The 18,183-nt window shown below is 42.6% G+C and overlaps 1 protein-coding gene across 10 annotated transcripts; it reads left to right on the forward strand.

Moving 5' to 3' along the window:
• The first annotated feature begins 3,165 nt into the window (after positions 1 to 3,165).
• Positions 3,166 to 15,709, forward strand: sytl2a (synaptotagmin-like 2a). Of its 10 annotated transcripts, XM_027273904.1 has the most exons (20): positions 3,166 to 3,237; positions 4,492 to 4,735; positions 4,837 to 4,991; positions 6,238 to 6,352; positions 7,135 to 7,204; positions 7,284 to 7,386; positions 8,576 to 9,109; positions 9,671 to 11,617; positions 12,134 to 12,235; positions 12,334 to 12,390; positions 12,470 to 12,558; positions 12,684 to 12,788; positions 12,900 to 13,060; positions 13,156 to 13,258; positions 13,351 to 13,512; positions 13,865 to 13,961; positions 14,050 to 14,155; positions 14,229 to 14,434; positions 15,284 to 15,408; positions 15,454 to 15,709. In XM_027273904.1, exons 2-20 carry the CDS (start codon positions 4,635 to 4,637, stop codon positions 15,475 to 15,477), a joined length of 4,362 nt encoding a protein of 1,453 aa, XP_027129705.1. In that variant the 5' UTR covers positions 3,166 to 3,237; positions 4,492 to 4,634; the 3' UTR covers positions 15,478 to 15,709. The 10 variants fall into 10 exon arrangements, with proteins under 10 accessions (XP_027129705.1, XP_010752089.3, XP_027129708.1 ...); XM_010753787.3 differs by lacking the exon at positions 15,454 to 15,709 and having other exon boundaries at positions 15,284 to 15,446; XM_027273907.1 differs by lacking the exon at positions 15,454 to 15,709 and having other exon boundaries at positions 9,671 to 9,745; positions 15,284 to 15,446.
• The last annotated feature ends 2,474 nt before the right edge of the window (positions 15,710 to 18,183 follow it).

An 18,183-nucleotide genomic window follows, 5' to 3' on the forward strand; every position in this document is an offset into this window, starting at 1 on the left:
GTCTTGTCCCTTGCGTACAGAGATTTCTTCTGATTCTCTGAATCTCTGAATGATTTCATGAACTGTAGACGAACAAGATTTTACGTAGAGAGACACCGTCAGTCTAAATTATCTTTACCAGCCTGTCCACAGTGAGTGTTTTGCACATCATCATCATCATCACTTTTTGTTTCTTTTCACATTTTACACAGAAGGACAACTTTTTGGAAACTTGGTTGTCGGTAATAAAAAATTGTGGAGTTTCAGGAAACGCTGGAGCTGAATTTGTGGAAAGTCTTTGGCTCTTGGGGGTGCCAGCGATCATTATGGAGGCTTCTGCTGCTGAACCCACAGGTGCAGCAGCTCATCCATGTGCATCACACACACACACACAGAAAGACCTTGATATAAAGCTACATCCTGCTTGGCAAAGTCTCTCCGCCAGCAATAAGAAGAGTCTTTGTCGTGCTGCCACTTCCCCTTATTTTGGATGCAGCAGTCGAAAGATGCAAAGTGTGTGTTTGTGTGAGACACCCGAATTTCATGGTAGAATGAATTGGCGGTTTAATAAAAGCCTCACTGTTGAACTGAGGCCTTCCTATTCACGGGAGTCTTCAGACAGTTAACCTTATTTGACTATTGAGCTGGAAGAGCATCGTCAGTCATTGGTTCAAACCCGCCTCGGACTGATGTTAGATCTCTGAGATCAGCCGAAAGCTATTGCAACAACAAGCTTGTTAACAGAAATATTCTCCTTCTGCCGAGCAGTACACCAGCGTCCTGATCTGGTTCGGCCCATAGCTGGTAAAAGGTTTGCATTGGTATGAATTACAAAAACGAACACTGCCTGTGTCTGAAGGCAGAATGAAGACGATCATCACATCGGTTTAACCATTCTGGCTCTCATTAAACGGCAGTTAAACGAATGTGGAGATAGTGGCAGCTGTCGAAGGAAGATGTGATTAAGTCTGTGCGGGTGTGTCGGTCAACGCTGAACTAATTGGCACACAGGAAACAGTTGTCAGTTACAGGATGATATAAAGAAATTATTTTACGTTAATACAACATTAAGTACAAAAACATTTATGCAAAATATCTTGAACATACACTACTCACGAAAAGTTTGGGATATTTGACTTTCGTAGTTTAGTTTATGTAAAATGCTACAGTGCTATTAAATCATGAAAGTAGGACATTTAATTTAAGCATGCGATGGAAATTTCTTCATTTCAAACTGTTTATTCAAACAACAATGCTGGCTATACCACAACATAACATGTTAATGTCTCAGTAACTCGTCATGTATCCTTGACCATCGATTACAGCTCGACTAGCAGCTCGTGCTGTTCACAAGTCGACTTAACTCAAAAAGCTTCACTCTGAGTACATCCTGTTTGAGGCCTCGTGTCTGATGCACTGCTGTCCGCTGGGCCTGAAGATCGCGGACATCCAGTGTCGGTTTGAGGTCTGGTCCCTTGCGTACATCACCTCGTTAGAGAACAGCATGTTCTGCAATAAGTTCTGAAACATTGAACTGATTGTACATTCAAACGTTTAGAGGAGGTCAGAGTAGAGTCTGTTTCCGGTCTTCCAGCTTCTTCCAGGTTGTAAAGCTTCATAAGATCTTTGTCTGATGTCTGGTTCAGGTGGTGACTAAATGGATCCATTACACTGTTGATCTTTAACTGAATTGTGTTTTGTTGCGATCTGTGAAACCTCTTTTCTGTGATAACCATGATGATTCAGCTGTCAGGATGAGATGAATTGAACTTTCTTTTCATCAAGTTGAAGTTTTCTGATAACATCTGACAGGAAGTCGATAGATGTCTGCTACTGTTATTACTCTTTGTAACGAACCACCTCTGACCTTTCAGCTGAAATACTTGGTATTCTTGTCGTGATGTTCTTACATATTCCTCCTCATCATCATTATATTCTATTGGTTTTGTTAAATTCAGTGAGAGAAACTCGAACAGGTTAGAGATCCCCACAGAGGAATGGAGCTCTTCTGCCATCTTGTGGTCTACGGGTGCAGCTGCAGTCTATTTGTTAATGGATTGATTTTATTGATTTAATTGATCTAATTGATTTTGGTGGCCTGTCATCAATGTTAGAAACTGATGGTGTATTAGCAGTAATGACTCCAACCTAAAGGGCTGAGCTGACATTTACAGAGCTGTTTGTTGACCTGCTTTGTAAAAACACTGAGGTTGATTTCCTGGAAGAACTTTGCAGCCGTTGGCTTGTGGTTTCACCTCGACCTGACCTCTCTTCAGCCGGGTTTGGGTTAACCCTAACTGCTCATGTTTGCTCTCTTTCACCATCATTTCTTTTCTTCTCCTCAGCGCTGCAGCAACATTAGTTAAACCAGCATTAAATAAAAGTCAAAGTGTCAAAAAGTATTTTTGAATTAAAGGAACAATATGTCAGATATTGACTGTATTAAATCATGACACGACCATGCTACGTCAGCAGAGATTAAAGAAACAGTGTTTCTTCTTTTGAAATTCCAGATCGGACCAGATCTGTTTTTAACCACTAGATGTCACTGTTATGAGCAAAGTTACATATTGTTCTTTTAACTATTGTAAAGCTGGTTACTCTCAGCTGTAAGTTATATTAGTTACAGGCTGACATGAATACTTTAATGACTGACCAACAATGTGATACATCATATCACACTGCGCATATTAACAATCACTTATTAAATGCAAGGTGTACCATGAAATATAGTTCCTGTTCCCGTGTTATTAATTAAATTATACCCACTTAATTAAATTATACACTATGAAACTGTGACGGGACAACCTAGAGAGAAAACTCTGGTGATGTTCCTGCAGTTGTGGTCTTGAGTCTTCTTTGTCCGAGACGGAGACAAGACCTTCAAAAACTGGTCTGAGACCAGTCTCAGTCTTGAGCCAGAACAGAACATTACAGGGTCTACAGACCGGTCTCAAGTACAACAATTTAATTATGAAAATGTGTTTTTCTCTGTGCTTCAATAACTTTGAAATTGAATTCTTGATGCAAATATTCCTCTTCAAAGTTTCATCCACGTGTATTTACCTCCAGCTGCTCCTGCTGCAGGAGGACCTGAGACTGAGGCCCTGTAATGTTCTGTTACAGGCTCTGCTGTTACACTAAGGCAGGTTGGAGGTGAGGCGGACCTCCCAGCTGCTCCTCCCACCTGCAGCAGCTTCAGGATCCTGCTGCATTTCAGCTTTAACTCAGCGAGGAGCCACAGCGAGGAGGTGAGAGGTGAGCTGGCTGCTTTCTGACTTCACTCTTAGAAATCACTGTCTGTTCTCTGCATGACACACACTTTCCTCTGTTTGTCTGTCCTCGTGTTCAGACTGAGAGCCGAGGCGGCGTCGGTGTAGTTTGGGAGGAATGTTCAGTGAAAGTCAGAGCGAAGGGAGAAACCATTGTTCTGATCCAATGAGCACTGATGCAAAGTTCCTGTGACTGTCGGCTGGTAATGTTACAACATATTATAAAGTCAGTCAGTGTAGATCTTTAACCTGACACAACTTCTAATAGTCTGCAGTGGATAAACATTAACCAGACGTCTGCCTGTGTGTCATTATTTTTAATTCTTTGCATTATGTGAATGCATTTTCAAGATGAACTGGCTTAGTTGTGTTTTTTAAATCACTGCTGCTCTTTGCTTTTTAATTCTTAATGTTTGGATTTGCAGATGACAACAAGCAATGATTTGTATTTGCAAAACTCAGACTAGGACTAATGTAGCTTGTTTAATCTGACAGCAATGAGGAAGTAAGTTAAATCTCAGCTAACATAACAAGAAAACAAGTCCTCTGTCCTTCAGGTAGACTTATCCTGTTAGAAGAGCCGGACGTGCAACATTCTTCTTTGCAAAGAAAAAATTAAAAGTACTCGTCGTGCAGGAAAAGTCGTGCAGCTCAGTGTTCATTCATTTCACTTCTTTCCATAGTAGCTGAGTATGAACCTGTAATCAAATAAAAGTTCCCACAGTGCTCTCTGATGTGAGTGAATATGCACATTGTCAGAACACGCAGGCATTCCTCAGAAAGGTCTTTGTCTTCTTAAAGGAAGAGCAGCAGCTCTAACGAGATAAAGATCCTCATACGTACGTCCTGGTTTCACTATAATTACTTGTCCTCTGTCAGATAGAGGTGTGTCATCTTCATCACACACTCTGATCTCCCGGTAGATAGTGTGTGTTGATGAAGTCAAGCTGCTCGTTTCATCTAGACGCAGGATGTGCCTGCACATGATTCTGCTGATGACGCCTCGGACAGGTTTTAATGTGTCAGGTTGCATGAGATGATGTTTCCTGAACTGCTGCGTGACTTTCAAGTTTTACTTTTGCAAACCAGATAAATGTTGTTTGTTAAATCTTCTGCTTATCTCGAGGAAGTCTGTCAGAGACGAGGAAATGAGTCAATCACAGTTCCTCCAACAAGGAAATAAGTCTCTATAAACTACTGTCTGGGAATTCCCCCCTTAAGTTTTTCTGTTTTCTTTCAGGTAAACATGTAAAACAAGCCCAGCTGAAGGAAAACATCCAAAACCAGCAGCAGAGGAGTGGAAACATTAGGATGGATAAAACACTAAGTTAACTCAGAACAAGGCGTGAGTCAGTGAGCAGTGGAAAGCTGAAGACAGCCGCCATGATCGATCTGAGTTTCCTGTCAGAGGAGGAGCAGGAGACCATCCGGTCCGTGCTGATAAGAGACGCTCAGCTGAAAAAGGCCGAAGAGCAGCGGATCCAGTGAGTGTCACCAGCACCAACTTATCTCCAAGACTCTTCATTTACATGTACTGCAATTAACAAATGTTCATACATGTCCCACCTAATGTCTCTGCACTCAGGAACCTCCAGAGGACGGTCAGTGACAGGGACCGGCTGAGGTACATGACCGGAGAATGGTTCTACGAGACCAAGCAGCTTCGCCATGAGGATCGCATCCACGGCTCCGACATCATCAGGGCGTCCATGAGACAAACACACAAACCTCTGACTATATGTGAGTCTGTTTTATTGAGACCAAACTCACAAACTCTTTGTGCTCAACACACTAAGTATAAACTGAGGTCATCAGCACAGACTGTATAAAACATGGACGTTGTCTCTGTGACGTCACCCAGAGGTTTGTAAAGAGCTGTTTGAAAGCTCAGTGTGGAGGAGATGATTAGAGGGATGAAGGTTGACGGAAGTTGCCACTGTCGCTGCTCATGGTCGTTGCGTCTCTGTGAATAATACTATAAAGAGTACTTGGACTCTGGAGTATCCTAGTAGAGTATGATAACACTGCAGGGGTCAGTCTGGGAACGTCCCAGTTACATCTAGCTTTTGTTCTTGTGTCATGTGTCTCCAAAACAACCCATTATTTATCTTGACCTTTTTTTTAAGTCATTATGTTTCATGAGGCTGTGATAATCCTCAGTCAAGATCAACAAAGGGAAGTGTAGACGAAAAGGTCAGAGTGGGGTCACAGTCATTGCACATGAATGAACGCAGGCTCTGCAGGGGTCTGCATGCACTTTGTGAAAATATATATTCATGCCATATTTGTATTGGTGCATCATAGATTATTATAGTAACAAAAGTAAGCACTGATTTTAACCATGCAAAAAGCTGTTTGAGGTGCTTCTCTTCAAGTGTTTGCGTGCCTCTGAAGTTTATTTTGCTCAGGGTGGAGATGACATAAAATGCGAGGAAGTATTTTACATTTCAGAATTGATAGGTGACAGTCTGGACTGTTGGAATACATGCAGAACGTGGTTTGGCATCATCTTGATGAAATAAGCCTGAGTAAGATGTCGTCTACTCCCAAACCTGCCCTGTATTGTTTAGCACTGCATGCTTTCCCATGCCCACATGCTCTAATGCACCCACATACCATCACGGATGCTGATAACAAGCCGGATGGTCTCTCTACTCTTTCGCCTGGAGGACACTGTGTCCCTGATTTCCAAACAGAATTTAAAATGTGGACTCGTCAGACCTCGACAGGACGGTTCGTCTCTTCACACGTCTGAACTGTTTCGTTTTGTTGTCATGAATCTTAACTGAGCGGTGCAAACCTTTCCCTCCATGTTTCATGTTTGCTTTCTCTCCCTCATGTTGAACCGTGCAGCACATCTTACAACATGTAATTACATCCGAGTTGTTTTTACATTCACTTCTACGGTAGCTGTTGGGTTAGTGTAATGAATGCTTAGCTTTCTTAACAGTATAGCTCTGAGCTCTGTGTGTGTCGTGTTCTGCAGTGGAGCGCTCCCAGATTCTGCCCGAGAGGCCCAGTTTTGTCAGCAGTGAAAATGAAGAAGTGTTCGTCCCACCTGTTCTCTGTGGACTCCTTCAGGAGCCTCGCAGCAATGAAACGTGAGTAAAGAGAACCAAAGCTGTTTAATGCAGTACTTAAGTACAAGTTTAAGGAACTTTTCAGTCAGCATTATATGTATTTGATAACTTTAGTTACTTTGCAGATCAAGATTAATAATCCAAAATATAATCAATAGATACATTGTGATATATTATTGCAGGTAAAACTTTATTGATCCCTGGATGAAGATTCACAAGCTACCAGCAGCACATGTAGTAAAATAACAAACCCATCTTTACCAGCTGCAGCTGTATAGTTAAAGAAAACAAAGTACATATTTCTTGCCTGTACACACTCAGAAAACAGTAACTTCCTATTACATAAACAAAGATTTGTCTGTTTTGGACGCCGTCACATGCTTCATGAGTAGAGTAGATTATTTGGGTGTAATTTGCTAGTAAGCAGAGCTGTACACACAGTAAGTGGATACTTAGTAACCGGCTCCATCGTTCTCAGTAATCGTCTTATAAGGCCAAGTCTCACATGTTTATGTTTTCCACTCCTTGACAAAAAGTAAGTAACATTCTACCCTGTCTTCAGTGATGAGGACTTTCCAGTCTGATATTAAAAAACAAAAATATGTAAGTGGAATTTGTCCCGAAACATGTTGCAGCTTGCACAGAACAGGCATTGTTTAGGTAATGAGATTATGATTTCACTGACCATTGATCAAAGCAGGTCTGTTGTATAGAAAAGAGCCTGATGCACAAGACAAAGTTTGAAGTTGCACATCCCTGTCTTTAGGAATTGTCAACACATTGTAATCTTGTTTTTCTCACAGGTATCAAAACCAGAACTTTTATGAAACACTGCGAGATATGGATAAACCGGATGTACAGTCGCCCACACGGGTAGGAACCTGTCTGGAGAAACTTATTTAAAAAGTTGAGTGTTGCAGGTGTTCTATGTGTTAATGTTATTTTGTTCCAGCAAAGAAAGAATCCATTCAACACTGAGATCATTGCAAGTGACACGTTTGAGGAAAAAGAGTTATTGGACGGAGCATTGGATCAAACCAAGACACCGCCTGAGGGTGAGTCTTCTCATGAACACAGTTTGTGCTACTTTAAATATTAAATTGTTACTTTATACCTCGTGATCTGATGATATATTGTGTGTTATGTTTTTAATTGAGTGGACTGTTTGATGGGAAAATCGTGAAAGCGATTACATAACAAACCAAAGTAAGTCTCGTTCTATCGGTTTGCCGTGCAGGTGCTGGGTTCCTTAATGCTTCATGCATGTTGAGCATGAACAGCGGTTGCATGGCTTTGGAAAGCATGTCCCGGCTTGTCATGTCTGACAGCTTTATCATCTGATACTAGTTGTTTTTGTTGCAGAGTTTGTAACACAGTGGGACTGGAAAAGGTGGCGTTCCACAGAGTTCCACAGCTGAGGTCTTTGCATTTCTGGCAGTGTTTCTAAGTGCATTTTTCTCTCTCCAGTCACTGTGAAATGAGCCAGTGAGCTGTGACCACAGACTTTTCCCAGGGGTTGTCAAAGTGGATAGAAGTCCAAATACACGAGGCTGCCAGACTAGCCAGAGGATTAAACAGAAATACATTCCAAAGCCTTAATCTGTACTGCATGACTTGTGCCTGTTGGAAATATGTTACAGCAACTCTGAAAACAATGTTTTTGTATGAGACATTAGACGATTAGAAGGAACAGCCGACACAAATAGTGACAGTCGAGACGAGGCACAAACGGATTGATTACTCAATACCTGTACAATACAGAAAGCATGTTATGCATGCATGCTAACCACCGTGGGTGTTGTACCTAACCAACCCTTGCAGTGTAAAAATCATGAAACATAATCACAATAATTACGTTAATTATTCTAAAAAATTGGGGCCAGATTTTGCTTCTCAATCACTGCTGCACAGCATAACAATTAGCTTTACTTATGCTAACCAAATCTGTCATTAGCAGGCAACAGAATGGGTTTAAGCACATGGTTTACGATTTACAATAACTGATCTGACTCTGCCAAACCCGGCAAGAAAACTACCACGGTAGGCGACTGTATTCCCTGCTCGACTTTAAGTAGAAGAGCAAAAGAAACTCAAAGAAACTCAACTTGTTCTAAACTAAACTAGACTGTCCACAAAAGACAGAACTCCGACTTGAAAGACTTGAAACTCACCTCCAGAGTTACCGTCATGAGAAAAACACACAGCTGATGTGTTGTTGCTTTCATTTGTTTTTGTTTCTTTCAGAGCCTTTCCCATCATCTGGCAGCTCCATTTTTTTTGCTAGTGCCCTTAAACAGGACCCCGGATATAATCCGTTCACCCAGAATGCATATGTTCCCATAAACAGCTCAGTCAGCAACAATTCTCAGGAGGTAGATGGGCCAGAAGATAGGGAGACTAACTTTCCTGTTAGTCCACGTGGCATCCTCAAGCACTTGTTCACTTATAGCCCATTAGACTCCCCGTTCTCTCACCTGGACCCTCAGAGTCCAGTTAGTCTGAACTCTCCTACTGAGACCTGGAAGCAGGTGAGGTTCAGCTCCGTGGTCGGTCAGAGCAGCGTGGATTGGCACGATGGGAAGGAGCTTGGAGAGTACAGTGTGCTGGATGTAGACTCCATCGCTCCCTTTGAGGTGGAGAATAATAGGGACCTTGAGCATACTGTCAGTACCACTGTTCGAACAGGTAGGCCTTTAGTCCGTCAGAGTAAAGTGGATTCTCAGGAAGGTGAACAAATCCTCCAAGAGCAAGAAGCTGGCCAACACCAGGTCCCTGGTGGTAAGAGTTTTACTAAAAGCCAATGAGTCAACTAACAACCAATCAATTAATCAAACTAACAATGACCTTCATATGTATACATCCATGGACAAGCAGTTTAATTACACTCCTCCGTCTTGTGCATGTTCTTGCATGGACTGCTTCTGGTAAGAACAACCTCGCTTGGGAATTATGGGAAGTCTGTCACGAGATTCTGAATTCAAGATTCATTCACGTCAACATTTCCTTTAATGTCTTATGCATGTGTTGGGCTTCTTCATTGGTTTAATACATTCCTGTGAAATGAAGTGTGGCATTGCTAATCCCAAATTATCTCAGTGGGGCTAAAGTAAAGCCTTGATAATCTGCTAATTTGATTTGGCTCAAAATTTGAGCTCCTGGTTATAACGCACCTTGTAATAGATGAATTGTGCATAGTGCCAATTTTGAAGTCTTGTGCATAGTAAATGAATTGTCCTACTTCATTTAACAGTGATACACAAAAATTGTGACTTTAATTATACTGTGCAGAGCAGACATAATGCACATGAGTGATCCAGTTGGTGGTTACTGTCTTTGCAGATGTCTCTGAACACTGTCAATCGGAGTTCCAAAGCCCAGCAGTGTATGGACGAATATCTCCCGTTCAGGAGTCAGGTAAGCCTGTTCTCCTGGAGACAGAGCCCGAAGACGACTGTCGCTCTCGGGCCGTTAACTGGCCAACCGGACACATCATTCATCACCAAACACTGCCTGAACAAAGCACTGACATCTCTGATGAGGCCGCCTCAGATACCAAGCCGTCAAGCAGCTCAAAAGGTTCGTCTCATACTGTCTCACCGAAGGCTAGACAAAGACTGCTTGGACTTTTTAGGAGAGAGAAACACAAACCTGCTCAAAAAGAAGATGTGAAGATATCTACGCAGGAAGAACCGGGCAACACCCAGAATCGCTCCCAAGTTGCTGCAGATACAACCAAGGACAAACCGGCAAGCGTCGAACAAGAAGCTAAACCCTCTGAGACGATGGAGGTTCGAACTCTTCAACTCACAGCATTGCAGAACACTCCGCTTAAAGAAACTGGGACCTCGGTAGAAGCAGAAGCAGAAGCAGACACTCAACTAGAGGCAACAACAGAAGACAGAGTTGTTACAGGGAGACTACACAGTTTGAAAGGTTTCTGGAAGAGGGAAAACCGTGGTCCCAAAATATTTACCAGCGAAGAGACAAGGCACAAAGACATCTTCAAGATAACACCAGATTTAGATTTCCCTCAGACTAACTCTAACGTGGAGAGTAACAACAACAATGTCTCACCACAATCTGACATGTCAGTTAAGGATACCGATGGCACATCCCAAGAAAATAGTCGCCTCTTTGTAGATTCATCTAAAGAAGACGGCACATATAGAGCAAATCCAGTCGTCATCGACGAAGAGACGGATGACTCTTTAACGGGTTCAATAACAGAGTCACAGATTTATGAACCCAAGGAAGACTTCATCACTCCTGTGCCTTCCTCTGTAGCCTTCAACACTCCAAAACAAGAGAGGGGTATTCCAGTTCCCCTTCCCAGACAGTCCACTTCAAGTCTTGAAGAGGACAAGCCAGCCAAGATCGATGAGCTCAAGCATTTCTGGAAAAAGGAACCCAAGGTAATTGCTGCAAGAGCCAAGGAAGCCTCAAGGATTCCAGTACTCAGTGACAAAGTTGTTTCACCTCAGTCTGATCTGAGGACATCCTTAGAAAGTAGAGAGAAGTCTGAGGGTGAGGTACAAACCAGGTCTAGTGTTGTCTTGAAATCATTAAAAGTGACAGACAAGGGTTTTATCAGTCCGGAAAGGTCACATGCGGCTGATGCAGAGGCTCAAGAAAAGCCCCTCAGTCCTAGTAAATCTCCAACTCCAACTCCAAGATTAAAAGACCAGGAAGATGTGGTCAGGAGGAGTCCATCTAAGACCTGCCACCCAAGAGTCCTACCTAGAGAATCCTCCAGTCCTACAAAATCCAGACTGGAAGGCTCTCCCTTGAAAACCTTTCCAATAAACATAAACCCCCAAACTAAGGCCGCTGAAGACCATCAAGGGAAGGTGACACCAGTGCCAAAACCGAGGAAGACAGGCAGGCAGGAAGCGCTGACGGACGTTAAACCACTCCCTGTCCATGTAGAGGACAGAGGGGCTTATTTTGGTGATGTGAATACTTCAAGCTTGACTTCACCTCAATCCATAAAAGCTTCAGGGAACAAGTTGGGAACTAGCACGCCCCTTGCTAGATCTTTCATCCCTCAGGATTATCAGCACTACCTCGGGCCACAGGAGAAAGCCCATGTTCCTCCTTTCCACCAAGACAAAGCTGCTCCTGCAGAGAGTGCTGTAGCACACAGACCACAAAACGCCCTCAGAGACCATGTGGGGAACCACAGTGACAATCCCGCCGAGGGGAATCCTCCCGGAATCAGTTCTCGGAAAGATGGAAACTCCAGCCACGACAAAATGACCTGGTCTCTGCCTCGGGCAAGTTCAGGCAGTGAGCTTCTCTCTCCATTAATATTTCTTTAAGATAAAGAATCCATAGTGATGTTTTCTTTTAGACAAATCACATCAGGTTAATGTTAATGTCTGATCTGACTGCGAGTTAGTATTTTCCCAGACAAATTCCTGTTTGTACAATCTGTTTTTTTCTTTGTATTTCCTCTTCAGGTGAATCTGTACAAAACTGTAGAACAAATGTTTAGCTGGCCTTTAACTTTTTTTGGAATCTATTTTAGTTTTTAGTAAACAACTTGATTAAAGAGTTGATGCAATAGATACGTGGTTTGTTAGAGGAAGCATTTCTCTACGATAAGGACCGGCGTTACTAACAACAATATTCCTGTTAATTCATGATAACACTGCAAACCTATTTACTAAACATTAATAAACTTCTATTTCTATTACTTCTATTCATGGAAACACAAGTATTATAGTTTAAGACGAATGCTTAGTAAATCTCTGGTGAGTTGGCGTCTCTTTTCCACAGCTGATTTTGTTTCATTCGTGGCAGGTCACGATGAAACTTCTAATCCCATCGCGTCAGCTCTGAAACGATTATCTTTAAGGAGCATGTCTTCATCCAAAAGTGTGGAAAACCTCATCTCAGAAACAAGTAACACAACTCTTCTTCAGATATTACAAACACATCTGATGGTCATAAAGCTTTGTCAAACGATATATTGGTCAATGTTACTCTTATTTCTTCTCAAGATGTAGAGAGGACCCAAAAAAACTCAAGCGACCAAATGAATCAAAGTATGGATGACGGTAAATATATTTCATCTTTTCAACTCTTTTGAAATAAGAAAGACTCTGTTAGAGATTCAGCGTCATGTCTTTCTTTCAGTTTCTTCACTTCCTCCATCACTCGGTACTTTGTCCAACTCGAAGCAGATGAAAGCGAGCGCGTCGGTGCCTGCTCTTCAGCACGACGAGGTAAATCGCTCTTAACTTACTCTTGTGCATAGGATATCAAATACCAGCACGACAGTTACTGATATAGCTGTCAACTTTACTTCTCACACAATCAATAAATGATTTTGCTTTTGTGTTTCCATCAGACCGACAGTGACAGCACTTTTGAGAACAGCTTGGGCTGCAGAAGAAACACCGGCAGCTCCATGTCTAACATCAGTCTTTCTTCGGGAATGGCCTCCATGTCGTCTGTATGTCTTCTTTTATTTGCACAGGTTTAAATACATGAAAAGCAAGTCAGTTAAAACCAGACGGGGTGGTGTGTGTTTTCTCTCTCTTCTTTGTTATTTATGATCGAGCAGATCAGCGGCAGCATCAGCAACATTTACTTTGGTGACGTTGAAGTCCAGGGAAGCATCCAGTTTGCAGTGAACTACATCCAGAAGCTCGGAGAGTTGCACATCTTTGTGGTGCACTGCAGAGATCTGGCCGTGGCTGAGACCAAGAAGAACCACTCTGACCCGTAAGAGTCGTGATCGAAGTGTTAAAGGTAGAACAGAAGTCATATCGTTCAGTTTATTGAGTTTATAACAGGAATGTAAATCTGTCTTTTTACAGATATGTGAAGTGTTACCTCCTTCCAGACAAAACAAAGTTGGGAAAGAGAAAGACCACAGTGAAAAAGAAAACTTTAAACCCGAACTTTAATGAAATCCTCAGGGTAAGACTTCGATTTTAAGTCTTATATAGGTTTCTCATTACATGTATTCAATATTTTACAGACGTCTCTGTTGCCTTCTTTTCCTTCCACAGTTTAAAGTCTTAATGGAGGTGTTGAAAACTCAGGATTTGAACATCTCAGTGTGGCACAATGACACTTTTGGGCGGAACAGTTTCCTCGGCGAGGTGGACCTGGATCTGTCAGAGTGGGACTTCAGTAACACACAGATAAATGAATATACACTAAAAGCCAGGGTAAGGCTCGAACTTCAACATCGTCTCCGTCGTATCTGATGGACAGTGAGGGAGTATTTGTTAGCAGATAGTAGCTGTCGTCCTAATCATGAATATTTATCTCAGAAGCAGCGATAAATCTTAACTTTTCCAGAACATTCAGCTTGTTTATTGCACGTTCTTCTATTATTCATTAAGACTAGATATAGATAGGTTCTTTGAGACTTCTGGAAAGAAAACGATCCATAGGAAAGCTTCTAAAGACAGAAGAGAAATGCTGCAAGGTACCGGGAAACTCAATGAATGTGGAATCCAAGGCTGGCTCTGCATGTTATAAAAGTAAGACGTGTACTCACCTCGGCTCAATCTTCAGGTCTCAGCACAAACTTCAGCGCCGTCTCCTTCACATCTGATGGACAGCAGAGGACAGATGAAAGTCGCCCTGAGATTCCTGCCGCAGACGTCCCACAGTGAGCTGACCACGCCTCAAGTTCTGATCAATTTGTTGCTAGAGTTTTGGTTTTCTCTCTATGCATTGTGGTCTGACTGCATCCACAGGTAAGAGAACGTCGAGGATGGAGACTGGCGAGGTGCAGATTTGGGTGAAAGACTGCAAGAATCTTCCTCCAGTCAGAGGAGTCATCATCGACCCGTTTGTGAAATGGTAGGATGTCCTCCAAACTGTCAGGTGACTCACTATTCAGAATTCAATGAATAATTAAAGAATGTTTGTGCAGCACCGTGCTTCCCGACACGAGCCGCAAAAGCCGCCAGAAGACCCGGGTGGTGAAGAGGACAGCCAACCCGATGTTCAACCACACCATGGTGTACGACGGCTTCCGGCCAGAGGACCTGAAAGAGGCCTGCGCGGAGATCACGGTGTGGGATCACGACCGACTGAACAATCACTACATCGGTGGTCTGAGGCTCGGGCTGGGGACAGGTGAGACTCTGCTCCACTTCAGCAGGGTCACACCTGCAGGCTGGATGCTTTTGATACACGACTTTGACCTCATTTTGTTAAAGTGTGATCCGGATTTGGATCTGTCCAATTATAATCTGCGAGAAAAGGGAAGTCAGTAACCACGACTTTGGTTTTAGACACAACACGCCGCATTGTACAAGGCCTGTGTGATGATTCATCTCTGTGAAGCAGACTGACTGTGAATTTAAGAATGTCCTTGTGCTGACTCATTCGATCGTCGGTGTAGAGAGGAAACAGCAGGGACAGAACAAAACTCTGTGGGGAGCACGAGGAGGACAAATGACCCTCTGAGGTCGAAAGTTGTGGGCACCATATGTGATTTGAGTTTGGATAATGAACAAACCTGATTATTATTATTAAAATGACACAATTTGTGTCCTCTGGAGATGGTTTAGGACACTGTACGCAACCTCGCTGTAGAGGAATCTCTGAAATGAATTCATTTAAACACAAAATTTCAGCTAATTTTTGCATTTTCTGCAATATTTAGTGTGTGCATACATCCATGATTAGTTAGGAGCTAAAAAGTGAGGGCGAGTTAGTGCATGGAGGTTGAACGAATGGTTCAGAAACAGTCGTGGCTCCAAATGAGAAAATGTGGATCAGCAGCACCACTTTCCTCCGCTCTGGTTCTTGAACTGGTTCCATTCACAAATCAACAACAGTAATCTTATTAATCTTAATCTGTCTGGAGCTAATTAAGGTTGTCTGTCATCGTGGTGGTGGTTCTTAGGGAGTCTAATATTCTCTGTGTGTGTGTGTGTTGGTAGAAACTGTTCAAACATTTCTTTGTGTCTTTGCGTGCAGGCAAGAGTTACGGGACGGAGGTGGTGTGGATGGATTCGACGGCAGGTGAAGCAAGTTTGTGGCAGAGGATGTTGCAGTCTGATGGAGAATGGGTGGAGGATGTTTTGCCTCTGAGAATGTTTGTGATGGCAAAGAGCACGTCGAAGTGAGATCGAGTGTACAGACTACAGATGGCAAAGAGCACGTCGAAGTGAGATCGAGTGTACAGACTACATGCTTAATGAGAAATGTGGATGTATCATTGTATTATAAATTAAAGTACTTTAATGTGTGTAGTCCAAACGACGTGTTCAGTTTGTGTTCGAGGATGAAATCTAAGTTATAAAACATGCAAACTGTTTCGATCTGAGCACTAATGATCTGTATATAGTCCTGTTCTTCTGTGATTGTGCAATTTTATCTTCAATAAACGGGATATTAATGTGACTTCGATGTGAGTATAATGGTTTTATTTGAGGTCAGTACATGGAGAGAGACACTCCTGATCCTTCCTGAGTGTGTTCCTCCCTTCCTCCTCCTGGAAAGAAAACAATCCATGAGAAATGCGAGGGATCAGGAGGGTCGATGAACGTTCGCTCTGCATGTCACGATGTGTTTCTATCATTTATTCTAAAGGTGCTGTTATTGTCACTATTCTCAGTCCAGTTTCACCATGATTAGATGTTTTATTTTCTTTGGTGACCACCAGAGTCTGCTGTTGGGCAACAAATGACAGCAACTGTTGAGAGGAAACATTCCCACTGAGGCACTACTGCAACTCACTGTCAAGTCAAATTTATTTACACAAATCACAAATGTCCCTCGAGGGCTCCTTTACAGTTCATACAGCATTACAACACCATCTGACCTGAGATAATAATTATAATAACTATTTATAACTATGGACAATCAGGATGCACAATTATAAACTGTGCATGAACAGATATGAATGAATAATTCATTAAATATGAAATAATAATAATAATAATGTGAGTTATCAGAATAAACTACAGTCCTCACATTTCCCACAGTCCATTTAATGCAGCAGGATTTCAACTCTCACCTTCGCACAGGTCTGAAGCGCTCTGATTGGCTGATCCGCCCTGATGCGACAAGAAATCCCCAAATACGATTGGCTGTCGCGTCCTGTCAATCAAACCGCGAACCAGCTAACCAGCGGCCGGCCTCTGCGTTGCTAAGGTAAGTTAAACAGCTACGTCAGGCTCACGTCATTCGGGCCGGAAAACAGGTGAGTTGGCCTTCAAAATAAAAGCAAGGAGACGGATACTTTCCTGTCACATTTGTTATGTAATCCTGGGACAGATTTGTCTCACATGAAAATCTCTCTCAGGGTTTTAAAGTCTCTAACAAAGTTGTGACAATAAATACTGATAATTTAGGGGCGCCCTGGTCGAGCATGCACTCCATGTGCTAAGACTAATCCTGGGCGTGTAGTATTTGTGGTGTTATCTTGGGGTTTAACGTCGATCCACCAGGATGAGTTGGGCAGAATGTGAGACCGACTCAGGCACTTCTGATGAACTTTGAGAGTGTCTCTAATTCCCAATCGTCAGTAAATAATACAGCATCAGACATCAGAGGCTCCTGAACACTTTCTGAAATCAGAGGCTCCTGAACACTTTCTGAACTCCTGACCTCATCATTGACCATCCATCCATTTTCTGTAACCGTGTATCCTCATCAGGGCGTGGAGCGAGAGGCGGGGTACATCCTGGACAAGTCACCAGTGTATCACAGGGCACAAAGAGACAAACAACCATTAACACTCACATGCAAACCTCACACAGAAAGGGGTTCAAACCTGTGACCTTACACACCAGCTGCTGTTTCTTAATTGCACCATGTGCGGTCAGTTACTGCCCAGATAGCAAAAATCTTTTGGCTTCGCTTTGGCCTCTGCTGTCCCGTCAAACGGTGACTGAGCATCCCGCGGGAAATCAGTCCAGGTGAGAAACCCGCGCAGTCCTCGAGCTGCCACATCTCTTCATCCTGTGAGCAGGTGGAGCTCAGTCCAGCACCATCAGCACCATCAGCAGCAGCAGCGTTAGCCACAGAACTGACAGCATCACCCTCAGTTTGAAGTGCAGCACCAACGGCACACAATGACACACCTGGCTTCCGTTTATACCTTTCAAAATAAAAAGAGAGTCGCAGTTCCAGCCAGGAGCAGATAAAGATGTTTCAGTTATTACCAACTCATCTTTATTTATTAATATAGCACATTTCATACAAAAAGTGCTTCACAGAGCAGAAACAGACAACAACAGAGCAGCTGCATGAAAAACTAGAGATTAGAAAAAAGTAAAAAGCATCAAACTACAACAACGAAACAAATAAGAAGAAAAATTAAGACCTAAAGGGTAAAAAGCAGAATTTAAGAACAGTTGCAGTAAAAGTAGATCAGACCTGTGCAGTGATGAAGCACCAGAGATAAAAGTAACAGGTAATGATCAGGACATAAAAACTCAGTGAATGGCACCTTAAAGCCAGGCTAAAGAGGATGTGTGAGTGCGACTGTGAGTTATGTAGGTTACCTTTATATACAAAATAATACAAGGTAATGCAAATATAAAAAGAAGAAACAGCATCCCAGATAGCAAATATTTTGGCTGTATACATTTGGAATTTTGGCTTTCTGTTGGCATTAAGAAAGCCTTTGGTTTAACTGTGGTATGATTAGGGTTATCCATAATAGATATGTTGAGTTAAGGCATGTTTTATGGTAAGCCAGAAGATTGGGCGCGAGCGGGAACAGCTGATTTGGGGCTCTTCTGGGACATTTATGGTTTTATTTGGAAGTCCACAATTTGTTCTGGGTGAATTTTGGCTCCTTTTGGTTTGATTCTGGCTTTCCTAATTCATCCACCCGTAATCTTGCCAAAATGAACAAGCCAGATTGT

The sequence above is a fragment of the Larimichthys crocea genome, chromosome XXII (assembly GCF_000972845.2).
Source record: "Larimichthys crocea isolate SSNF chromosome XXII, L_crocea_2.0, whole genome shotgun sequence".
Lineage (NCBI taxonomy): Eukaryota > Metazoa > Chordata > Actinopteri > Sciaenidae > Larimichthys > Larimichthys crocea.